The sequence below is a fragment of the Lissotriton helveticus genome, chromosome 3_1 (genome assembly GCF_964261635.1).
Source record: "Lissotriton helveticus chromosome 3_1, aLisHel1.1, whole genome shotgun sequence".
Taxonomy (NCBI): Eukaryota; Metazoa; Chordata; class Amphibia; order Caudata; family Salamandridae; genus Lissotriton; species Lissotriton helveticus.
This window is the reverse complement of record NC_136061.1, coordinates 688,751,565-688,775,751: the sequence shown is the minus strand read 5'-3', so window position 1 is coordinate 688,775,751 and position 24,187 is coordinate 688,751,565. Positions and strand designations below refer to the sequence as shown.

Genomic DNA, 24,187 nt, shown 5'->3' with positions numbered 1-24,187 from the left:
GAGGAGGGACGGCCTCTTCGCGCGCTCTGTCCTCCAAGATTTCCTGGTATAGCAGAGTGGGCACCCTCCTCCAGGAGTGGGGACTGCTGTGGGACTCTATTCACAAGGTGAGGAATCCACACGGCAGATGTATCTATCAGAAGAACAAGTTACTTACCTTCGGTAACGCTTTTTCTGGTAGATACAATATCTGCCTGTGGATTCCTCACATGCCCACCCGCCTCCCCGTTGTCCACTCTGTTATACCTGGTCTATATGTATATATGGTTTCTGCTATTGTGCTATTTCTGCTGCACACTTTGTGTGCGAGTTTGCTTTGTTTGTACTGTGTACATTGTATATTTGCATATTTGCTGTCGTTGGTCCGTCCGGGTGCCTCGAAGGCACGGAAAAAAGGGCGGAACTGACGTCATCACGCCGACGTGGGCCTAATAAGCAGTCGGTGACGTCAGGCGGAGTCACGCACGAAGTCGTACTCCTGTGACGTCGTCCACGCCGGCGTGCTACGAAGAAAATTTCCGAACGTTGCTGACGCAAGGGGGATATTCACAAGATGAGGAATCCACAGGCAGATATTGTATCTACCAGAAAAAGCGTTACCGAAGGTAAGTAACTTGTTCGTCTGAGCATACCCTGCCACACTTATGGCGGCCAAAAGCGGTACAAAAGGGGGTGGTGATGGACGGAGCATCTGAATCAATCAAACAGTCACACCCAGTCACAAGATCGGGGTATAATCCATCACCGTTCTTTAGCCCACTCTGCCACCCCAGTTCAGACATGGCTATATGCAAATCAGTCTGACCCTGTGCCTCATGGGAACAGTCCAGCCCGAACTGCCAATCCATGTCTTCCCTGGACCGGAAACAAGCTTCCGAGGACCGGTTTCTGGCATTCCAGCCGTCTTCAGCCCAGCTTGCTTGAATCCAGTGGCAAAGTGAGCATGGGACTCACGTCTGAGCATACCCTGCCACACTTATGGCGGCCAAAAGCGGTACAAAAGGGGGTGGTGATGGACTGAGCATCTGAATCAATCAAACACTCACACCCAGTCAAAAGATCTGGGTTTAATCCATCAACGTTCTTTAGCCTAAGACGGCTGTAATGCCAGAAAACGGTCCCTGGAAGCTTGTTTCCGGTCCAGGGAAGGCATGGCTTGGCAATTCTGGCTGGACTGTTCCCATGAGGCACAGGGTCAGACTGATTTGCATATAGCCATGTCTGAACTGGGGTGGCAGAGTGGGCTAAAGAATGGTGATGGATTAAACCCAGATCTTTTGACTGGGTGTAAGTGTTTGATTGGTTCAGATGCTCCGTCCATTACCACCCCCTTTTGTACTGGAAGTCAGGATAAGCATACAGGTGAGTGTCTGGAGGCATATTAGAACACTGTAACGCCCCACAACTCGGCCCCCTGGTGGTGGGCACGAGAGCGAATCGTGATACGTCTCGTCGATGAAGAAGCAAGGCCAGTCGACGACGACGAGTCCGTCGATGGCGGCCCCGTCGACATCGAGCCCTCCGACGGCGGTCCCGTCGAAGTCGATGACATAGACGAGGACTCCTTCGTCGACGATGAACATATTGACGACGATATCACCGATGGCATCAAGACAAATGGATACTGCTTCAGCTAAGCCTTTAGCTGTGAAACAGGCTTTTTCTACTCCGCTTTCTTCAAAGACCTTTCAATTAGTACCATACCAGAGGCAGCAAGGATCTTACATTTCGCCACTCATGCCATCTCATCTACTAGAGACTTATGCTGATGACGATGAGGAGAGTTTTGAGGATGATGACAACGAGCGAGCTTTTGGAATAGCTCACCATCCCTCAGAATTAAATATTAAATGCCAGGAGGATGATGAAGAAGAAGATACTCATTCTGGGCATTATTATCAAGAGGACATTGTAGTCCCTCATCACTCAGACTACCGGAGGAGGCCTCAGGTTTTGGAGTACAGCCATTTATCACCAAGCCTCATTCAAGATTTACAGGCTATGCTGGCAGATTACAAACAATGTTTTCTACCTCAACAGGTTGTGCCTCCAGCCCAACCTACTGTTCTAGTTCCTCAAACTGACGTTCCACCACCCAGGTCTACGGTCACAGAAGCTCCACAACCTGCCTTACCTACGCAGACCCCGGACACTTCTTCGGATGAAGAAGTAGAGGAAGGAGAGTTACCTAACAATCCACCGTTGGATCCATGGGACGACTACGTTATTCCCATGCCGTTTCCACCAACTCCACAACCTTCAGACTCACCACCTGAAGACATAGGTGGTTTTCATAATCTCATGCAGCGAGCTGCATCTAGATTTCAGTTGCCGGTGACAGTGGAGCAGTCAGAATGTTTCCTCCATGATCTTAAAGAAGAAACTAGGAAGGTGTTGAGAGCCATTCCTATTATAGATTGTATCTGGAAGGAAGGTGTCAAGGTGATGAAAAACCCTGCTTCAGTTCCAGCAGTGTTGCCCAGGATTGACAAAAAGTATTGTGCTCCTCTCACTAGTCCTGCATGCCTCATTGGACACCCGCGGCCAGATTCGGTCATATGACAGGCTGCGCAGCAAAGATCAAAAAACCCAGCCACCCCTATCACTACACCACCGGATAAGGAGGGGCGTCGTTTGGACCTTATTGGTAAGAAATTTTCCACCATGGATGCTGCCTCATTCAGAGGTGCAAATTCTTTAGCGATTATAAGGCGCTATGATCGCCAAATGTGGTCCGAGATGGCTGGTATCATTAATCTAATCCCAGAGGATAAAAGACAGGAGGCACGTAAGATCTTATTGGAGGGGGAACGTGCAGCGGCAGAAACCATCTACTGCGCTTTGGATATTGCTAATACGAACTTTAGACAGCTGGCAGGAGCTGCAGTTCTCAGACGACAGGGCTGGCTAAAGGCTACCACCTTTAGGCCTGAAGTCCAACTTAAGATCCTGGACATGGCTTATGATGGAGAGTCTCTATTTGGGAAACACATTGACGAGGCTCTCCAGGCAATCAAGACGGATACTGACACTGCAAAATCCCTAGGGTCATTGCAGTACAAGAGAGGATCGTTTAGAGGTGCTAGAGGACGTGGATACTCCTCTAGAGGAAACTACTACCAACAAGGCAGACAATATCAACCTCAGTACCGGCAAAGTTATCAGTCTTCTTATCGACAGTCTGGAACTGCTAGTTTCTCTCGACAAGGTAGATGGAGGCGCACAGACAATCAAGGGCGAGACACTCACAGAAAACAGTGAGATCAGCCGGGTGCCAACCTCATTTCCTTCCCTCCCTGTGGGTGAAAGATATTTGCCTTTCAAGAACAGTGGCAGCGGATTACATCCGACCGGTGGGTGCAGGACTTAGTACAACATGGTCACACCCTGGAGTTTATCACCAAACCACCAATAACTCCGCCCAGGGGTCCCCCTCCCCCTCGTCTTCACTTATTGTTCAAAGAAGTTCATTCAATGCTCCTCAAGAACGCTATCGAAAAAGTTACAGTACATCAGTGGCACACAGGCTTCTATTCCTGTTTTTTTCCTCATAAAAAAGAAATCAGGGGAATGGCGACCGATTCTAGACCTGCGCAAATTCAACAAATATCTCAAGAAGCAGGGCTTCCTCATGGTCACTCTTTCGGAAATTATAAATTGCCTCAACGAGGGAGATTTTATGGCTTCCTTGGACATGGAAGACACATACTTCCACATCCCAATCCACCCAAAACATCGGAAGTATCTCTGTTTCACTGTGACTGGCGCCCATTATCAGTTCAAAGTTCTCCCATTTGGCCTCAAGTCAGCGCCAAGGATTTTTACAAAGTGCCTGTTCCCAGTAGCGGCAGCACAACGCTCATCAGGGATCCAGGTTTTCCCGTACTTGGACGACTGGCTAGTCAAAGGTCCATCAAAATGCAGGGTGCAGAGCGACATAACAGTGTGCCGCAATCTCTTTGCATCCCTAGGTCTCACTATCAACGAAAAGAAGTCTCAATTGGTTCCAAAAAGAATACTACTTTTCCTAGGAGCTTGTCTGGACATGATACAATGCAAAGCATTCTTGTCTCAAGAAAGGCAGCTTCGTCTACAGGCATTGGCCAAAAAAAATTCAAAAAGTAAGTTACTTTCTGTTCGCCTCTTTGCGTCACTTCTGGGAATGTGTTCCGTAGCCATAAATCTCATTCCGTTGGCACGTCTCAAAATGCGGCTTCTACAGGAGGAGCTACATCTCCAATGGCAGCAAGTGACAGGCTCATTCGAGGACATTATCGAAGTCACCCCACGTATAGTGGATGCTCTGCAATGGTGGACACAACTTCACAATCTAAATCAAGGACTCACGTTCTTACAAACTCCTAGAGACTTCGTCCGGACGACGGATGCGTCCATGGAGGGCTGAGGAGGCCATCTCCAAGACTTGCAGGTGCAAGGCAAATTTCCCAAGAAACACAAGAAATGCCACATCAACAGTCTAGAGTTGAGAGCCATCTTCCTATCTCTACAAGCATTCCTCCCCAGAATCGCGGGGTCTTCAGTCCTGGTCCGAACGGACAAAACCACCAGCATGTTTTACGTAAACAAGCAGGGAGGGACAAGGTCAGCAACACTATCAAAAGAGGCTCAAGAGTTATGGGAAGGGCTAACGCTGCACGATATAACTCTCAAGGCGGAACATGTCAAAGGTCTGCACAATACCCTGGCAGACAAGCTAAGCAGATCCTTGTCGGATTGCCACGAGTGGGAGCTGGACAACGCGCAGTTAAACAAGGTGTTTCAGACTTGGGGCAAACCAACGTTGGATTTATTTGCGACCAACCAGAACAAGAAATGCTGGTATTATGCCAGCAGATACTCTCAACAGGGGTCAAAAGGGAATGCCCTGTCCATGCGATGGTCAGGGATCTATGCTTACGCCTTTCCTCCGATCCCTCTGATTCCACGAGTGTTGCGCAAGATGAAATTGGAGAGCTGCTGTCTCCTAATTGCTCCCAGATGGCCTCGTCAATATTGGTTTCAGGAGCTCATGTTGCTGTCACAGGAGCCTCCGATCAAACTTCAACCGTCTCCAACTCTACTGTCACGCAACGGAGGTCAGATTCTTCACCCAGACCCTCAATCTCTGAAATTGCACGCATGGCTCCTAATTTCTTAGAATTTCAACACTTACAAATTCCTCAAGACTGCCGGGATATCTTGAAGAAAGCACGAGCCCAGAGCACGTTGAAGACCTATCATCTCAAATGGAAGCGTTTCTGTTCCTGGTGTGCTTCAAATGCATTATACCTTATCGAAGCTCAAGCGGAGAAAATTCTGCCTTATCTTTACATTTGGCTCGCTCTGGGATTTCATTCTCGTCCATAAAGGTCCATTTAGCGACTTTATCCAGGTTCAGGAAAGTGACTGACACTCCATCACTATGCTCTTCGTCACTGATAAAACAATTCATGAGGGGTCTTTCCGGGCTTATCCTCCAATTAAACCTTCACCACTGGAATGGGAATTCAAAACGGTCCTCTCACAGCTGATGAAGCACCCGTTCGAACCAATCCACAAAGCCGACCTCAAATTCTTGACATGGAAGGTCGCCCTGCTTTTAGCCCTAACTTCTGCCAGGAGAATAGGAGAAATTCAGGTTTTCAGTATCAAAGAACCTTTCTTACATTTCTCTCAAGTGTATGTCACTCTCTAACAAATCCAACTTTCATACCCAAAGTGCCTTCTCAGTTCCATCTGAATGAACCGTGAAATTGCGAGTTTTCTTTCTAAATCCTACAACCCCGGTGGAAAGAACACTACATTCTTTGGAGATTAAACAATGTTTAAAGTTTTGTCTTCAAAGAACGGAGAACTTCAGAAAGTCAGATCAGCTATTCGTGGCTTATGGCCAAACTACACTGAGGAAAGCGTCACTAAAGCCACAATTTCCAGATGGATAGCCTCTACGATCCATTTCTGCCACGTTAAAGCTAACCGGCCACTACAAAGGACTGTAAGATCTCACTCTACAAGAGTTGTAGCAGCATCTACAGCATTGTTTGCAGGAGTGACACTAGAGAACATTTGCCGTGCTGTGACATGGAAGAATGTCCACACGTTTACAAGACATTACTGCCTGCAATCAGCAAATCAAGAGGATGCGGCAGTTGGCCAAGCGGTTTTACGTCACCTGTTTCCATAAGAACATATTCAGGTAACAATATTTGGTTCATTTTAACATGTGTGTATACTATTCAGTATTTTTGTTGATATAAAAGAAAGGCATGTTTAGAGTATTGCTTGTTTATGTTATGCTAATATTCCTTTCTTGTGGAATACTAGATGACTACTCTTTTGAATTTAGACATGCTTTTATTAGTAGATCATTTACTTTGCAATTGTTGGTTGTTAAACATGAGTTTATGGGGGTGTACCACAATAATCTCCCACCATACGCAACCGACTTTTACCTGGCTTACTGCTTGCTATTCTGATACAGGCATGTGAACCTATGAAAGATACCCCAATACTGGATAAGAAAACAAGTTACTTAGCTGTAACTTCAGTAATCCAGTATTGATATCTTTCATAGATTCACATGCACCCACACTCCTCCCCGGAGAATCAGTTCTCTAAGTTTGGGATACTCATTTCCACTTGTGCTAACGAAAATCTGAGGAGAACTGGCTCTGCAGAGAGGGTTCTAGAGGGTGCTGTGAGCTGATTGGCTGTTGCAAAGACTTTGGTCTTTTTAGCATAATGAGGTAGATAGGTTACTACAATCTAGGCCTCAGGCCTTCTCATAGGGCCTACTACTGTAATTTACTGTTGGCACTGCTTTTTTATATACCGTGGGACTCCGGCCTCGGCAACGGGGAATGATTCAGGCATGTGAATCTATGAAAGATACCAATATTGGATAACTGAAGTTACAGGTAAGTAACTTGTTTTCTTATGTGATCCCCAAGGATCAATTTGGCCTTGTTTATGAATCAAATGTAGAGTTGAGTCTAATTTAGACTTCAGTTCCCATTGTCATTCAATACATTAGATGACACTGCTCTCATTTTGAGGGTTACGGCACAAAGGCCGTATAGTAATGCATTTTGTGAGGCCCATTCAGACTTCATACTTATCTGAAAGAAAAAATACAAATATCTTGGCAGTAACTGGCGCACTGTACAACACCCACATTAATGTATGAAAAGATTGCTTTAAGAATCTAGGCGCTTTTCAAACAAAGGAAGAAAGAAAAGAACAAAAACAGAAATTAATTGACCCCTTCGGTGCTGATGACAAAGCCAGCTCGTCATCAACGTTACCTGCGCTGCGCGGATGACGAGCTGGCTTTGTCACGATCAAGCCATTTTTGAAATTCCCGCATACAGCGGGAAAACGCGGTAACGCGGTAGGGGTTAATGAATGAATGGAATAGAAGTTAAGGAGCGAAAGAAAGGAAGAGAAAGGAAGGAGAGGAAGAAATAGAAAAGAAGTAGAGGGGAAAAGAAAATTTGAGGAAGGAAAAGGAGACGATTGGAAGGAACTAAAAGACAGAGAGAGAGAAAGAAAGTAAGGCGAGGAAGAAAGAAATGAGAGGAAGAAGGAAAGACAGAAAGCCAGTGAAAGAGAAAAGGATACAAAAATAGGCCGTAATAGTAAGAAAGGGGATAGAATGATGGAAAGAAAGGAAGGGAGAAAGAGAGAAAGTTGGGGAGAGAGAAAGATAGGGAGGGAGCATGAGAGAGAGAGGAGAGGAGAAAGATGAGACTAAAAATTGAAAAAAGAAGAGGAAGACGACAAGAGTAATAAAAAAGGAGAGAATGATAGAAAAAAGGCATGAGAGAATGCAAAATAACAAAAGAGCGAGAATTAGAAAAAAAGAGAAAAGAAAGAAGAAAAAGCCAAATGAGAAGAATTAGAGGACAAAGGGAAAAGGGAGTAAAAAAGAAACAGGAAGAAGAGAAAGGCAAAGAACAATGAAAATAAAAGGCAGAAGAGCAAGTCAGAAAGAAAATAGCAAGCGAATGAAAAAGAAAAGGACGGCAACAAGAGTACAAGTCAAGAAAGAATGAGTAGACAAAATGAAGCAAGAAAGAAACAACAAACTGAAAGAAATAAAAACAGGAAAGGGGAGAAAGAAGAAAGAATAAAGTAAGGAGAGAAAGAGGAGAGGAGTAGAAGAAAGGGGAAGAAAGACAACAAGATATTGGAAACAAAATACAAGATGAAAAACGAAAGACAGTGAGAAGTGGAGAAATAAGATGAGAATGAAAGAAAGGAGACTTTTAGAAAGGAGAGCAAAAGGAAGCAAATGAAAAAAGAAGAAAGTAACAAAACATAGAAAGATAGACAGAACAAACAAGAAAAAAAAATAAAACAATTAAGGAAGGAACAAACAAGTAGCAAAAGAAAGCAAAGAGAAAAGAACCCACAAATTTGCCAGTAGATTTTGGACTACATGGTTCTGCATGGCCAGCTCTCCAGGCCCCACAGAAAGTGGTGCATTGTGTTTGAAAGTGCTGTCTAACATTTTGGCCGCTACATATTGGCAAACTAAACATAAATGTGGTATATTGTGGGAAAAGATCATAATAATTTACCACAAATAAACTTACATTAGTCACTTGTATATAAGTATGATTGCACCTCTCATCATAGCCAGCCATATGCGGACTGGCACTAGCCTACAAAGTATTTCACTGCTTTCAGGCATGCAGCTCAAACTATAAATAACTCCCAGACAGCCGCAAATTATTTGAGGTGATGCGCTGCACACTGTTCCAGGTGAACACTGATAGCTATCTGGTCGAAAAGGAACTACCTTCTTCCCAAGTCTTGAAGAGGTCCACACTAAAGAGTGGCCGAAACACGTCCACATTTTCCTTCGGAGGCGTCATCCAATCTTCAACATACTAAATAACAATATGGACACATAACCAATAGGTTGAAGGCTGTATTGCCCGCCTATGTGACACCAGTCACAGGACTACCTCCTATGTGGACCACGCAGTAAATAAGGAGTGCAGCCACATTGTTGTTTAAAACAAACGGAAGGCTGGAGTAAGATTGTTTGTATTTTAGTTGTTGCATTTTTTTGTTAAAAAAACTTTGTGATTGCTTTCCTTTATTCATTTTAACATACACTGCAGGTAATAGTTGTTTGGAGTGAATATTATTACGCCACTACTAAGCAAATACATTGTGTACTTTAAATCATACTTATATACCAGTGACTAATTTTAAGTTTCAAAATGGTACAAACAAATGGATGATCTTTCCCCACAGTATACCACGTTTATGTGTGGTTTGTTTCAAGCCCAGGTATAGTGACGGTGTTCGGGCACAACTCCATATGTTGAGACATATTGGCAAACTAGTTGACAGGTAATTAGCATGGGTGAGCTACTCAAAAGTAGCCAGAGAGCTACTGGTAGTTGGAGACTCTGGATTAAACTCTACCATATGATAATGTTTGGACACATTAGTGAGTTGGTCAGTGTTATTTAACGTGTTACTGTAGTGAATAGGCATGTTTTGTTTTTGTTTTTTAGTGGTGAAAAATAACAGTTACAACAGTTAACTGGACATAGCACAATATTTCTGTTCAATATCACTTGTTGCATCTTTACGTTTTCATCTCTTTACACTGTGACATGTGGTCTTTACTGTTTAGATATGATGCACTACATACACATATTATTGCATTCTCTTATACAGTGTCCTCCTATTGGTTCAGTACACTGAGTTTTGGTCCCATCGTCCCTAGCATCCACGCCTATGTGGCGAATGTCAAAACCTCTTGATCTACCATATTGTAGATGTTCGGTGAGTGTTTGTTGACTTGGTACTTTTATCGTCATATGTTGTGTCTCTTGAGTGTTCGCTCCCACAGGTTCATCTGTCTCTTGCTTTATTAAGTATGTGCGGTAGCTGTCACACATATTTTTAGTCCGGCCTCGTAGGGGGAGTAGTTATATGCCTCGGATTGTATGTTGCAATAGGTCATATCTCTGTGCCATATTCCAATTGTGGGCACTGGGCCTTTGGCCCATCGCATCGCTACACAACGCTTGGCCGACAACAGCCCCACAGCTTTCAATTTGCGGTGTATTTTTTCAATATCTTTGGTGAATCCCAGTAGAGCCATAAATGGATCTGTCTCTAGTGCAATCCCCGTTCTCTGCTCTAGTGCTCAAAAAATGGCTTCCAGAAGGCAAATACTTCTGGCAGAGGCAGGCCACATGTATGAAGTTAGCTGATGGATCAGCCCACCTATGGCACGCTGCTGTACTCAAGAGTCCATAGCTGTGTAACTGCTTAGGTGTGTAGTAGATCCTGTGAATGTACTTGAATTGTATTAGCCTGTGTTGGCCATTTTGTGACCCACCTTTAGTTATTTCACTACAGTATTTCCAGCTTTTGTCATCAATGTTTCTGCCTAGCTCTCTTTGCCATTCCTGTTTAGATTTCGTCATGAGTAGTCTATGGCCGTCCTGCGCAGCGGAGTACTGTTTAGTGACAAGTTTAAAGGGCTCACTCTCTTTCAATATAGTGTTTAATGCAGGCATGTCTAGGGGCTCTAACATGTCTTCTCCTAGAGTGGAGCTTAGCGCCTTTCTGAGTCTGTGAAAATGGAAACGCCTCATTCTTGTTGGGGCATCAAGGTCAGTTACGAGCACCTCCCAGCTTTTCACTGTGCCCTCTTGAATAAATCTCCCATTTTTGTGACTTTCAGCGTCTTCAAGGCTGTTGCCATCTCTCGCTCCAGCCCAATCTTAAACCATGAACACCAGTCTATCGGAATAAGAGAACAGTATAAAAGTGCACCCGCCTGTTTTTCTATGAGGCTCCACCTGGCGTACGCTGTGGAATTCACGGTATCGAAATATCCAGAGCATCTCTTTGGTGGGGAGAATAGTATTTGGGGGAGCGTCTCAGGTGCAGCAGCAACAGTTTCTATATGGAGATATGGCAATTCAGGTGGTCCATGGAACAAGTATTGTGCAAAGAAGCTTTGCCCTGCTCTATAATAGATTTCAAATTCCGGAGCAACTTGTCCTTCCATATTATACGCCAAAGTAAGATTCTCGCCGTTGTTTCCCAGCCCATGCCTGTTTGATTAAAATAGACCGTAATGCTGTACAAATGATTTTGTCAACAGGATTGGGATGTTTTGAAATAGAAACAAAGATCTGGGTAAAAACACCATTTTCATGATGGCTATACGTCCTGCGAGGGGCAGTGGGAGCTTCATCCAACTGTCAATATCTTTTTCTAGCATGTGTATTGCTTTCCCGTCGTTATATCGGGCTATTACTGCTGGGTGTGTATGAATGTGTATGCCCAAGAATCTGACTGACTCAGATGACAAATTTAGGGGGAACTCCAGGGGAATCTGCTGCCTCACTGGGGTAAGAGGAAAGACTATGCATTTCCTTATTTCAAGAACAAGGTACCCCCTATGAATAATTTGAAGGTCTAGGAGTAGGGGGAAAACAACAATATGAGCTAAGATGGACTCCCACCTGACCTTAACAATTTTAACAGGGGCTATAATTTGCTCCAATGGCTTTCCTTTGCTTAATATATTAGCATATACAGTGATTTCACATTTATTTAAGTATTCACTTTTTTTGGAGTAAAAACCTTTTTTAGGCCCTCCAGCTGTTGGCGCGCCCTTGCCGTGCGCCACAGGCTCGTCCCTGACCCTGGTGCTCCCGCTCGTTCTTCCCCCTCATAGTTCTCCGCATTTTCGCCAGCTTGCCTCATACTGTACTGTACTGTTCTTCTGTTTCGCCCCACTCACTGCTGCCGCTCCTGCCTGCGCCGCCTCCTGCCTGCAGATTCCTTCGCTCGCTGCCCGCTGCTCCTGGGAATTTCCCGCTGCTCCTGGGAATTTCCCGCTGCCCGCTGCTTCTTGGAATTTCCCGCCGCTGCCTCCCTGCGGCCCCGCCCCCCTGTGATTCCATTCGCCGCCCAGCTCCCGCCACCCAGCTGCTCCTCCCTCCCGGCTCCTTACTTATGATGCCCCCAGAGCGACCGCGCAGCCGATGCGCCGATTGAGCGCCGATTGAGCGCCGATTGAAAGCCGATTGAGCGCCGAAGGTGCGCCAAAGGTAAGCCCGTCTGCGCCCGTCCGCGCCTGGCCCGCGCCCAGCGCCAGGACCCCTGGCCCTCCCCGCCGAGGCAAGATGACCCGACAGACCTACGACGCCGCCACTCTCAACGCACTCAATGCTGGCCGGACCCACGCCTGCTGCCGAGCCACCCCGAGACGCACCCACGGACCCTTCACCTGCTGCACCTGCAAGTTCACCTGCCTCCGAACCTGCCCCGCACCCGCCAAGACAAACACCAGCAGCAACCACCTCAAGTGCATCCTGATCAACACCCGCTCCGTCCACAGACACGCCGTGGAACTCTGGAACCTCCTCGACGCTACATCACCGGACGTCGCCTTCCTCACGGAAACTTGGATGAACGCCTCCTCTGCACCCGACATCGCCATCGCCATCCCGGACGGGTACAAGATCATCAGGAGGGACCGCATCAACCAGACCGGAGGTGGCATCGCCATCGTCCACAGGAACACCATCCGCATCACGACCGACGCCAACGACTCCTTCGCCGCAGCCGAACATCTCCACTTCCAGATTCACATCGACCCTAGGACAACCCTCAGAGGCACCCTCGTCTACAGACCCCCGGGACCACGCACACAAGTCCGCGAAGACATCACAGACTTCATCAGCCCGCACGCCCTCCCCTCCACGGACTACATCCTCCTCGGGGACCTCAACTTCCACCTGGAGAACAACAAGGACCGCAACACCACCACCCTGTTGGAAAACCTCGCCAACCTCGGACTCAAGCAACTGGTCAACACCCCCACCCACTACGCCGGCCACACGCTTGATCCAGTCTTCACTTCCAGCAAGTACATCACCTTCAGCCACGCCACCGGACTCCACTGGACCGACCACAGCTGCGTCCACTTCAGCTTCAAAAGATCCACGACTCACCACCACCCGCAACAGGTACCTCACAGGAATTGGAGCAAGATCACCGCAGACCAGCTCACTACCTCCCTCAGCCAGATCCCACCCGCCAACACAACGGACCCCAACGAAGCAGCCCGCTACTTCACACAGTGGCTGACCGCCTGCGCCGACGACCTCGCGCCACTAAAGAACCCGCCCAGCAGACCCAGAAGCAAGAAGGCATCCTGGTTCACCGACGACCTCAAGGACTCCAAGAAGACCTGCCGCACCCTCGAGAAAGCCTGGCTCCTCGACCGGACCACCGACAACATGACTGCCCTCAAACACGCTACCCGCAAGCACCACCAGCTCATCTGCACCACCAAGAAAAAATCCCTGAAGGAACGACTGGACAACAACGCCCACGACAGCAAAGAGCTCTTCACTATCGTCAAGGAGTTCTCCAACCCCAGCACCGGCACCAACGACATCACTCCGTCACAAGACCTCTGCGACTCCCTCGCCTCGTTCTACCACCGCAAGATCGCCGACATCCACAACAGCTTCGGCACCCCACCCACGCACCCAACCGTCGAACCAACGCCCCCCACCGCCACCCTTCGCACCTGGACCACGGTGACCACCGAAGACACAGCCCGCACGATGAACACCATCCACTCCGGATCACCGACCGACCCCTGCCCACACCACGTCTTCAACAAGGCCGACTCCACCATCGCACCCCAACTCCGGAACATCATCAACGCCTCCTTCAACACCGCCACCTTCCCGGAGAGCTGGAAGCACGCCGAGATCAGCGCCCTCCTGAAGAAACCTACAGCGGACCCCACCGATCTCAAAAACCTCCGCCCCATCTCGCTCCTCCCTTTTCCTGCTAAAGTCATCGAGAAGATCGTCAACAGACAGCTGACCGCCTTCCTCGAGACGAACGGATCCCTCGACCCCTCGCAGTCCGGCATCAGAGCCAACCACCGCACCGAGACGGCCCTCATCGCAGCCACCGACGACATCCGGACCCTGCTCGACAAGGGGGAAACAGTGGCCCTCATCCTCCTGGACCTCTCCGCTGCGTTCGACACGGTCTGCCACCGCACCCTAGTCCAGCGCCTCAGCAACATCGGTATCCAAGAGAAGGCACTGGAGTGGATCATCTCGTTCCTCGCCGGAAGAACACAAAGAGTCCGCCTCCCCCCGTTTCGCTCCGAGGCCACCGAAGTCATCTGCGGCGTCCCGCAAGGATCTTCACTCAGCCCCACCCTCTTCTACATCTACATGAAACCTCTCGCAGTCATCGCATGCCAGCACAACCTCAACATCATCTCTTACGCCGACGACACCCAGCTGATCCTCTCCCTCACCAGAGACCCCGACACCGCCAGAACTTGCCTACACGAAGGGATGAAAGACGTCGCCGAGTGGATGAAGGACAGCCGCCTGAAACTGAACTCGGACAAGACGGAAGTCCTCATCCTGGGATCTTCGCCCTCCGCCTGGGACGACTCCTGGTGGCCCCCAGCCCTGGGCACCGCACCGCACCTAAGCCAACCGACCACGCACGCAACCTGGGCTTCATCCTGGACCCCTCCCTCTCGATGACCAGACAAGTCAACGCCGTCTCCTCATCGTGCTTCAACACCCTGCGTATGCTTCGCAAGATCTTCCGCTGGATCCCGACAGAGACCAGGAAGACTGTCACCCAGGCACTCGTCACCAGCCGACTGGACTACGGAAACGCCCTCTACGCCGGAACCACAGCCAAGCTACAGAAAAGACTCCAGCGCATCCAGAACACCTCCGCCCGACTCATCCTGGATGTCACCCGATGCAGCCACATCTCCAGCCACCTGAGGAACCTGCACTGGCTCCACGTCGACAAGAGGATCACGTTCCGGCTCCTCACCCATGCACACAAGTCTCTCCACGACCTGTGCCCCAAGTACCTCAACGACCGCCTGACCTTCTACACACCCACCCGCCAGCTACGGTCCACCAGCCTCGCCCTCGCAGCCGTACCACGCATCCGAAGAGCCACTGCCGGAGGAAGATCCTTCTCTTACCTGGCTGCCAAGACTTGGAACTCCCTCCCCATCCACCTTCGGCTGACCCAGGACCATCTCGCCTTCAGGAAACAACTCAAGACCTGGCTGTTCGAGCAGTAGCATACCCCTCCCCCCAAGCGCCTTGAGACCCTCCCGGGTGAGTAGTGCGCTATACAAATGGCATGATTGATTGATTGATTGATTGATTGTTTAGCCAGTCTCTTAACCTGTAATGCAGGGTACATTGCCCGACACTTGAAGTAACTCAGAATGTTATTGACAGCAGCGTAGGGTTTCAAAAGTGTTAAACTATTTCTAATATGGCAGTAAACAGGGCTAAGGGTGGAAGAAATAAATAATGTGGTGATCCTGCAACAAACTCCCAGTCTTGTGATTAGGGTTGCCAGCTCATTATTTTTATGTCCCAGGCGGTGCAAAAATAAGCATTCACCTAAAGCTGTATTGTCAAGTACTTGTCCATGCATACATTGAACAGCAAATATAAATAGAAATAACTTTTACTTGCATTCTAGGGCCGCCTGAATAATCTATGGCTGATAATAAAAGGGAACATGCTTCTTTATTTACAGACAAGCATTTTGCAGTCTGTTTAAAAGAACACATGGCTGGCTGGAATATTGCCCGCCTGCCTGTGTAGTTTTAAAATAAACTTTGTCTTCTTTCTGGGAAGAACTAACCCTCCCAGGACGGGGTAAATTCATAGAGCTGAAATGTTTCAGCTGCAGTGAGAGGCAGGATGTCTCCTTTACTATAACGTTTACCTTCGGTTTTAGCAGAGGAGACTTCCTGCCTCCTCACTGCAGCTGAAGCATTTCAGCTCTAATTAACCCCCTCCTGGGAAGGTTAACATAACAAAAGCATGGGGACTTCGTGCCCCTTCGATTTCCCCTCCCTCCTCCCTCACCGGAGTCCTCTAAAAAGACTTACGACTTGTGACTAAGGGAACAAAGGTAAAATTAAAGTGGAGTGCGCGCCCCCCCTAGGATGGTGTTGCGCCCCCCCAGGGGGGCGCGCCCCACAGATTGAAGAAGTCTGTCCTAGTGCCTCCTAGAACTGTGGACCATCTAAATGTGGTCTGTACACCCCTACCAGAACCGCTTCCCACTTTTCTTTACTGCAGTACACTATAATAAATCTTCCCCCTGGGTCTGCGTCCACTTATTGTAGCTGGGTTTTAGATCTGCAGTCTACCCAGATCAGCACTCCCCGTGCATGGGATGTCAATCTTGCAGTAGAGTACTGTCCCGATAATCTCTGCGGGGACAACGTACTACTGTTACTCGCCAAATGCTTCTTTTGTAGAAATGCATCCTGCACCGAACGCCTCTTGAGGTATGCAACTACTTTGTGGACGCTGATCATTGAGCCTCCTAATATTACATGTAAGGAACCGTATCTGCATGCAAGTGTGAGTCTCTGTCATGCATCATATTTCACTGAGTGATGTCTCTTTACATGAGTGCTTGTCGCAGTCAGTCCAATAATGCTTTCACGTTTTTTCATTAACATTAAACTAAATAATTCTCCTAAATACATCCCTCCTACGTCAGTAGAAATGACCCCCTGCTTGGCTGAACTCTTCCCCCCCCCCCCCCCCCCCCCCCTTCCCTGCAAGTCCATAAAGGAACATATACCAACCACAACTTGGTATTATGTGGTAAACACTTAGGGGTGGAAGTTGCCCGGCCCCATGCTCCTCCCCAGCTATAACCAAATAGTTACATAAACATTTATAATTCTAACCACGTCTACCTGCTCCAACTCTCAGGGGTCCCCAAATCAACCCTCGTGTGGGGTCTTGCCCCTTCATATGGGACATTGTGTTCACAAGAGTCATTATACAGGGTCCTGGGGGCGCATCTTCATTATGCTCTTTCCTAGCCCAGCGACATGGCCATGGGTTAAGTGAGAACACTCTTACCATGAGTGTGTCGTTGGGTTTTAAGGTAGTAATAAATGTCTCGTATCGCAATCTATTCTCTGACCACAGTCTCTGTGTCCTGGTAGCCCATTGTTGTGTGTTACACACTGGGCTTCACAAGAAATCGTGAAGTAGTGAGTTTTCCCATCCGCTACGACAATCAATTCGGTGGGGTACAGCATGCTGAACTCCAAATGAAGTTCTCGCAATTGTTGCTTGGCTGTCTGGAAGAGTTGATGAGCATCCTGGACTTGTTATGTAAATTCTGTGTATAGCGAGATTTAGGAATCTTTGTATTGGAGGGGTTTTAATTTGCGCGCTTTGCGCAATGCAGCATTTTGGTTTGTACCCTGTCCACTTTGCCCATAATTGTTGACTTTCACAGGTGGTCCCTTTACAATTGATTTATGCTCACCTTGTTAGTCTCTGAGAGCCACGCTGCTTGCTGAGCGGTAGCAGGACCGTAGGGATTTAATGTCCCTGGTAAACCCCCATGTCAGCTCAGTTCCGGACCCCCTGCTGGTCTTGCACAATTAAGTCCGGTCCTTGGATGCTTGTTTCCGGTCCAGGGAGGACATGGCTTGGCAGTTCGGGCTGGACTGTTCCCATGGGGCACAGGGTCAAGACTGATTTGCATATGGCTGGGTTCAAACTGGAAAGGCATGGTGAGCAAAAAAACGATGGATTTAGGCCCAGATCTCTGTACTGGGGTGAATGTTTTTGATCTTGCACAATTAAGTACCACAACTGTGATTTGTAGGGGATAAGCCTGTGTAGCGACCTCAGCAAGGTTTCATTAATGGTTCGGATGGGCACTTTCGCAGAGGTCTTCTCTGTCTTAGTGCAGTTGAGGCTGGCTTTGGTCAGGTATCCGCTTGGGTACAATTCTGTCGCTTTGTGGGCCAGACTCCAGTTTTTGGCGCTGATGCACCCTATGTTAGGGATTGGGCCCCAATTGCAAATATCTACCCAGCTTCGCCACTCGGCAGTGGTGTCAGCGTGCTCCATCCTCGTGGGGCATACAGTGTAAACCACTACAGGCTCAGTCTCTGTTGTCCTTCACAGTTATGCTTAGTTCTGTAGCTTCATTCAGGGATTAATCCCAAAGGCGCTCTCAGTCATCGGCAGAAATGTGCTCACCATCATGCCGCATGTTCCCCAGCGCGCCAGATCCGTCCCTGAAATTTGGGGAGGGGGGGGGGGGGGAGCAGCCGGGCCTGCACACTTCTCTGCTGGACTGCTTGCCCTCCTGTCCACGTGGTCTCCGCAGCCAGGCCAGGAGCAGTCACACCCCGCATGTCAACCAGGAGGGTATAGGCCAAACCACCCCTAGCTAGCGACTCAGGCCGGAAGGAAATCTGCGAGACTCAGGGTTCAGATTCGGCTCCAGTTTGCCTTCTCCCTCAGGGTTTGAATTTGAATTTGAACCTTGGGACAAACAATCAAAGCAGCAGCTCTTAAGCAATGCAAAGATCTTGGTTCCAAGTGCATAACCATTCCACGTCTCTGTGGCGCTTCCTTCGTCTGTGCCCACACCCGTATATTGAGAACTTGTGTGTCATTCTGTCACTGAATTTCGCTTTTCCGACAATCAGAGGGACAGTGTTAACCCTCGGAGTTTAGCAGAGCGTTGCGGTTTATGCAATATTCTGTTGAATTATTAGCCAGGTTCAGCGGAGCCTCGTTGCTATGCGGCCATCTTGGAGTCAGCCAAACTTCTCCCCCCGAGAATACGCATGGTTAATTTCAAAGCATTGTCAGGTGTAGTGCGTTATACTGAAGGGTAGTATACCTCATTCTTTTTTTTTTTATTCTGGGTGACCGCACAGTTGTCAAACAGAACCTTTGCTTACAATTTACTTAGAGTGGGGTCTGAGTGTGCCTCCTCAAACAATTAACTTTTTATTTACCTACCTTTCTCAGCTATTGGCTTGGGACTTTGTTAAACAAATGTTGGCTCCTCGATGAAAAATATTTCTCTGTCAGTGGTGCTATTGGCTTTTAGGTTGCATATTTCTGCCTACAATTCATTGCTTCCATTGAACTGAATGAGAGAACCTATTTACATCTCTATGTAACTATGCCTAACTATCCATTCTGTCCTGCTGGTTCCCTCCCAGGTGTCATGCTCTTAGTTTAAACCTAACCTCCCACCCCCTTTGTTTTTCCCTACCATCCCTCTCTCTTTTCCTTATGTGGTCCTCATTTTCCCTGGCAGGAATTTCCCCTCGTTCCTCCATACCATCTCTCTGGTTCCTCTGTGTGCTCCTCGTAACTCCCGCCAGCCTCCCATTTGCTCTAGTGGGATTGGGTATTATTTTTCCATTTCCTCTAAGCGAAGGGCAGTCTATATTGAAGGATCCTTAATTATATTAGGACTCTTCCATAGAGCCGACATTTGTTTCTATGACAAAAGTCGGTCAAGCGTCAAGGTACAGTTTATAATAGCCCTTCCTTTCAATGGCAAACAAAGCAAAGAAAGACTGTAAGGAAGGGCCCTTTGCCATCTGGCCTTTATTCGATATATATAAACAAAAACAGGACTGTGTGGAAGGGAAAGGAGCCTTCAATAGAGACAGTCTTTCCTTTGTTAAGCTTTAATGTTCTTCTGCTGCATGCATTAATTCATTTAACCCAGAACTGCTGGCTTTTCCAATGCTCGTCATTTAGTATTCTGCTGTTAGCGGACCACCCCATGCATGTGGTTCCAAGGCAAGGGTACATAGTGGAAAGATAAGGCAATTACTGTCTGTCAGTGTCAAAAAGCACTGGGGTATCAAGGTATTTGGCACCATAGTCTCAAATGCAAGCAGATATGTCTACTGCCTTGTCTACTGTCCCTGCAGCACATCGTCACTGAAATTCGAATGCAGGCACACTATAGATGTTAACATCTAGCACTGTGATTGGCTGATCGAATCTTGGAATTAATTTTTTATTTCTCTGTAATTCACTGTACACTGTGGAAAATATTACTTAAAACAGCTAATCTTCTTACGTCAAGTCTCTATTTCCGCTAGGTTCCTGTGATTGCTTTCATTGATGACAAGAAAACCTTTCTTACGCCCAGGCTGGAACCATCACTTTTTCCGGTAAATGAGTCTGGTAAGAACCTCTTTTTGTACAAATGTTCTTTTTTTATAACTTAAGACAAGCTCTGATTACCTTATTGAACGATGCCACACAAACCCACAGAACTTGCTAAACCCCTACCTGCGCGTTTACATCTAGAACCACTTTACCACCACATATAAACAAGCATTTGCAATGCAATCGGTCTCGCCTTTGGGACCTTATACGTATTTAGTGATGCAGCACATTATGGCACTTACGTCCTGAAATATTTAGAACAGCCATCTGTACCTCTAAGAAAGAAAGTACACTTCAGTGCGTAAAAAAAGTTGATGCTGCCTCTGCAGACACCAATGCTACCTTATGCAATGGTAGACTTCTTACCCTTTGTAAAGTTACTGTGAGAGAGACACTTAAAAGCAGATGACATTTATTAAAAATGTCTACTTTCGCTTCATTGCTTGAAGTGATGGCTGGAGCTGAACAGCAGCGCAGGATTGAATTTCAGTGGGCATGAGAGGATTTCAGAGCACAGGAGAGGCCCCCTGCGGTTCAACAGAAGTCTCTGGACGTTTTGTGCATTACATTTTAGGACGGTAGTGGCAGGCTCACTGGCTTGCCACGATTAGGGGGATTCTAACTGGAGCTTGACGACGATACAACAGGGGGCTCATTCGCTTGTGCAATGATGGTCGCTGTACTTAAAATATAAGAGGGGTCTACACATTATTATTTTGAGCCGATCTCTAAGGAGCCCAATAGCACTTAACACAGTTCACACCCCACCTTCCAGAGTAGCACGTTTAAAAGTTATGCTATCCAAGGCCGCTAAAATTTAGATACTAAAATAAAAGATACCAGGAACAATCTGTGCATGGTACTCATCTGTGGAGGTCAGCTGGCCCTTATTAGATTTCCTAGTAGTTATTATACCAGGGAGTGTGGGAGTGGAAGGGATCCCAACTCCTCTCCTTGGAGTTGGGATCACGTTGTGAAGCACTTCCCCATGGTGTTCCCTTATCCTGTGAATCTATGCTGCGGCCAAAACGACATCATCCCCTAGCTTCCTCCAGAGCTGTTTCTGGAATTAGGGGAGGCCCCATCTGCTGCCAAGGAGTCCAGCACCTGTCTGGAGTGGGTGATTTGGTTCTTCCACAGATGAGATTTAATTTGCAAGATCTCCAACTGAGTTGTTTAAATAGGATAAGATCGAGCTACTGGTTCTGGGACGTTTATCCGTAGAATTCCTGCCCTCTGCCTTCCTCTTCCCCATTGTACCAAATGACAAGCTGCTATTGAGGACAGAGCACTAACCTCATGCAGGGCTTGACGGTGGTGGCTTATAAACAAGTCAGCCTGACCCGTAAGCAGGGACAGCATCAGACAGCGGGCAGGGAAACCGGTAAGTTGTAGAGCCAGCAGTGCGAGCTGACGAAAAAAAAATATGTAAATTGATACTTGTATAGCGCACTACTCACCCGCAAGGGTCTCAAGGCGCTTGTACGAATACCGCTGTGGAACCCATCCTGGCTTTCCCTGTGAGGTGTCCACTCCTGGGCACCGCCAAGGTGGAGGCCAGGCATCCTTAGCGTTGTGGGGGCCGTTGTGGAGATTAAGCAAGCTATTGCCCAGAGTTGCAGAGTGGGACTTCATCATTGGAATAGGCACCGAGGCGAGAATTATCAGGTCCGTGGAATTTTGAGCCCAAGACCCGCCGAGGCGGGGAATTGAACCCTGGTCCCGGGCTAGACCTCTGCATCAGGGTCTGCCGCTCTAACCATTGAGCACGAACGTGCTTTAGCATCGTGCTGCTGGGCCCCGTTGGGCGCACGATGAGCTGGGGGACCGAGTCCCACCCCAGCCTGTCTGGTAAGCAGGGACAGTGGGTGGGAGACCCACCAACTTGAGCCATCCACTAGTGTGACAAGGAATACATAGCTTCAGACCTACCCTGTTTAGGCTGACACCAGCACCTTCAATCCTGTTGCACACTCACCGTTTTAACCGTTTGTCACCGTTTTAACAGGTACAAAAAACAAATTTTAAATATTAAAAATACTATCCCCAAGCACACTTTGCTCTCCTCAAGGTAGAGTGTCTAATACTTAAGAGTGAAACGTGTGACATTAGAAATGGCATGCTCCCCATTGACTAGGTCCAAAACAGCATTGTCACTGATCTGGCTGTAACTGGCACAAAGGAAAGTATTGATTCTACACTTTAATCATCTCTAACATTTGGCCTGTAACAGCTACAGACACAATTCAAAGACTTATTTTCATATTGAATTAAGATCCAATCTAACAATGAAGTCAGATTTCTGTCAAATATATGGGGCATATAACCTTTTATTCAGCGTAAAGCTTCTTTAGGTTAATTTGCCGTATCTCTCCAGCAACTATCTCTCCAGCAACTGCCAGCTGTACTTGGACTGAAAGAGGTGTGAAAGATGTGTAGAGGTGTAAAAACCGCTCCCAGAGCAGAGACTATGACCAGGGTGTGCTGTTCTTCCCCTTTAAGAAAGACAAGTTAGATTGGACCCAGGACCATCCTTAACTTCAAATTAGTCTGCCCTGGAACAAACAAATGATGGGTGACCCCTGGAAATGGACAGTCTTTGTCCCCATAGTCAGGCTGGCACCAACCCCATTGAGAGGGAAGCCACCACCAAAAACCTATTATAAGTGACCACAGAGGAGGGGACTACTCATTACCCTGGACATACCTCTCGGTGGCCACATTGGCTTTGCACTAGGACAGAAGGGTTTCACCATCTTAAAATTTGGGACCGAGGGGCACTGTGGCATTTTTTGGAGTAAGACAAACAGGAACTGCTGAAGTGAGTAGGGTTGCCTCTGGGAACTTTTATCCCATTGGTTAAGGAGTGTCCAGGAGTCACTCCCACCCACCAGTTGTTGTCCTGCATAAATGTGGCATCCCATGATACCCTCCTCAGAACACTCAGTGGACCATCGAAGTTTAAAATAGGACTGGAACCACTGTCTGTGACATGAGAGGAGCCCTGAAGGAATCCACCAGGACCAAGAAGTGGAAAAAAGAGTAAGTTGGCTGACCTCCTGTGTGGCTACAGGGACACAGAAGGTGCAAGACCTTTATCCTAAATTGCCCAGCTAACCAGTGGCAACTGGACCTCAACTGGGCTTTGCTGTTGGCCTCTTCTTGACACTCTGAGAGTCTCTAAGTGCCTACTGCTGAGGGTTTGAAGGCCATTAGAGTGTACTCATGTGGTTGTTTGGGCACCAGAAGAAACTTTGGAAATAAGATCAGAGAAGGAATCTGTATTTACCATATTTGAATTAACCAAAATCAGTAATGCTAGGAGTTAACCCAGCTATAAAGGCATCATTGTGCAGGTGATTGGAATGACTACTAGACCCAGTTTAATGGGCTAAAGGAACAAAAGGCAAAGAGAAGAATATGTGTAGAAATAATGCTAAATGAGATTGATCACTAAGATCAGATTACTTTATACTGCTAAGTTACAATATCACTTGCTAGATAGGAAATGAATATATAGTTGATTAATAAAGTGAGACCCCTACTAGTTCAAATAAAATTGGCAACCAGATTTTCTTAAAGGCAGCCATTAAGTAAGGCAAAATTGAACATGACGACCACGTCAACAAATATGCTGCATATCACTATGCCTATTTTCAGAAGAGGTGAGGGGGGAATTTCCAAGCTCCACTCAACTCAAAACAACTATTTTGTCTATCAAGGCAGTTGTTGGACCTGTCCCTCTCTGCAGGGCCACCCCCAAACTTTTTGCCTTTCAACCTCCACCCTTTGCTGAATTAGATTTTTCCTTATGGATACATCTGCCTGTGGCTGCCTCACCTTATGAATATCCCCTGCGCCAGCATTCCGCGGAAAAAAGTTTCCTAGCTCTGCATGCCGACAAGGACTTCACAATGCCACGGCTCCGCTCGCAACTCCACATGACGTCACCGTAGCCATGAGAGAGCCTCGTTGGCTTGATGACGTCAGTTCCCTTTTCTCTGCGCCATCGATGCGTAACGGTTTTCTGGCTCTCTCCATATTGTTAAGATACTTTGTAGTGAGATTCTTCTTTAAACTGTTGCTTTTAGGATGTCGTCTTCGAGGAAGTCTGGATTCAAGCCCTGCAAAGA

At 47.5% G+C, this 24,187-nt stretch overlaps 1 protein-coding gene across 2 annotated transcripts in view; it reads left to right on the top strand.

The window, feature by feature from the left end:
• VPS13C (vacuolar protein sorting 13 homolog C) overlaps window positions 1–24,187 on the top strand; it is a 2,773,485-nt gene that overhangs the window by 730,348 nt on the left and 2,018,950 nt on the right. For both annotated transcript variants that reach the window (XM_078680824.1, XM_078680823.1), the window contains exon 24: window positions 19,985–20,069. In XM_078680824.1, the coding sequence (XP_078536950.1) occupies window positions 19,985–20,069 (85 nt within the window). The remainder of the gene's footprint in view (window positions 1–19,984; window positions 20,070–24,187) is intronic.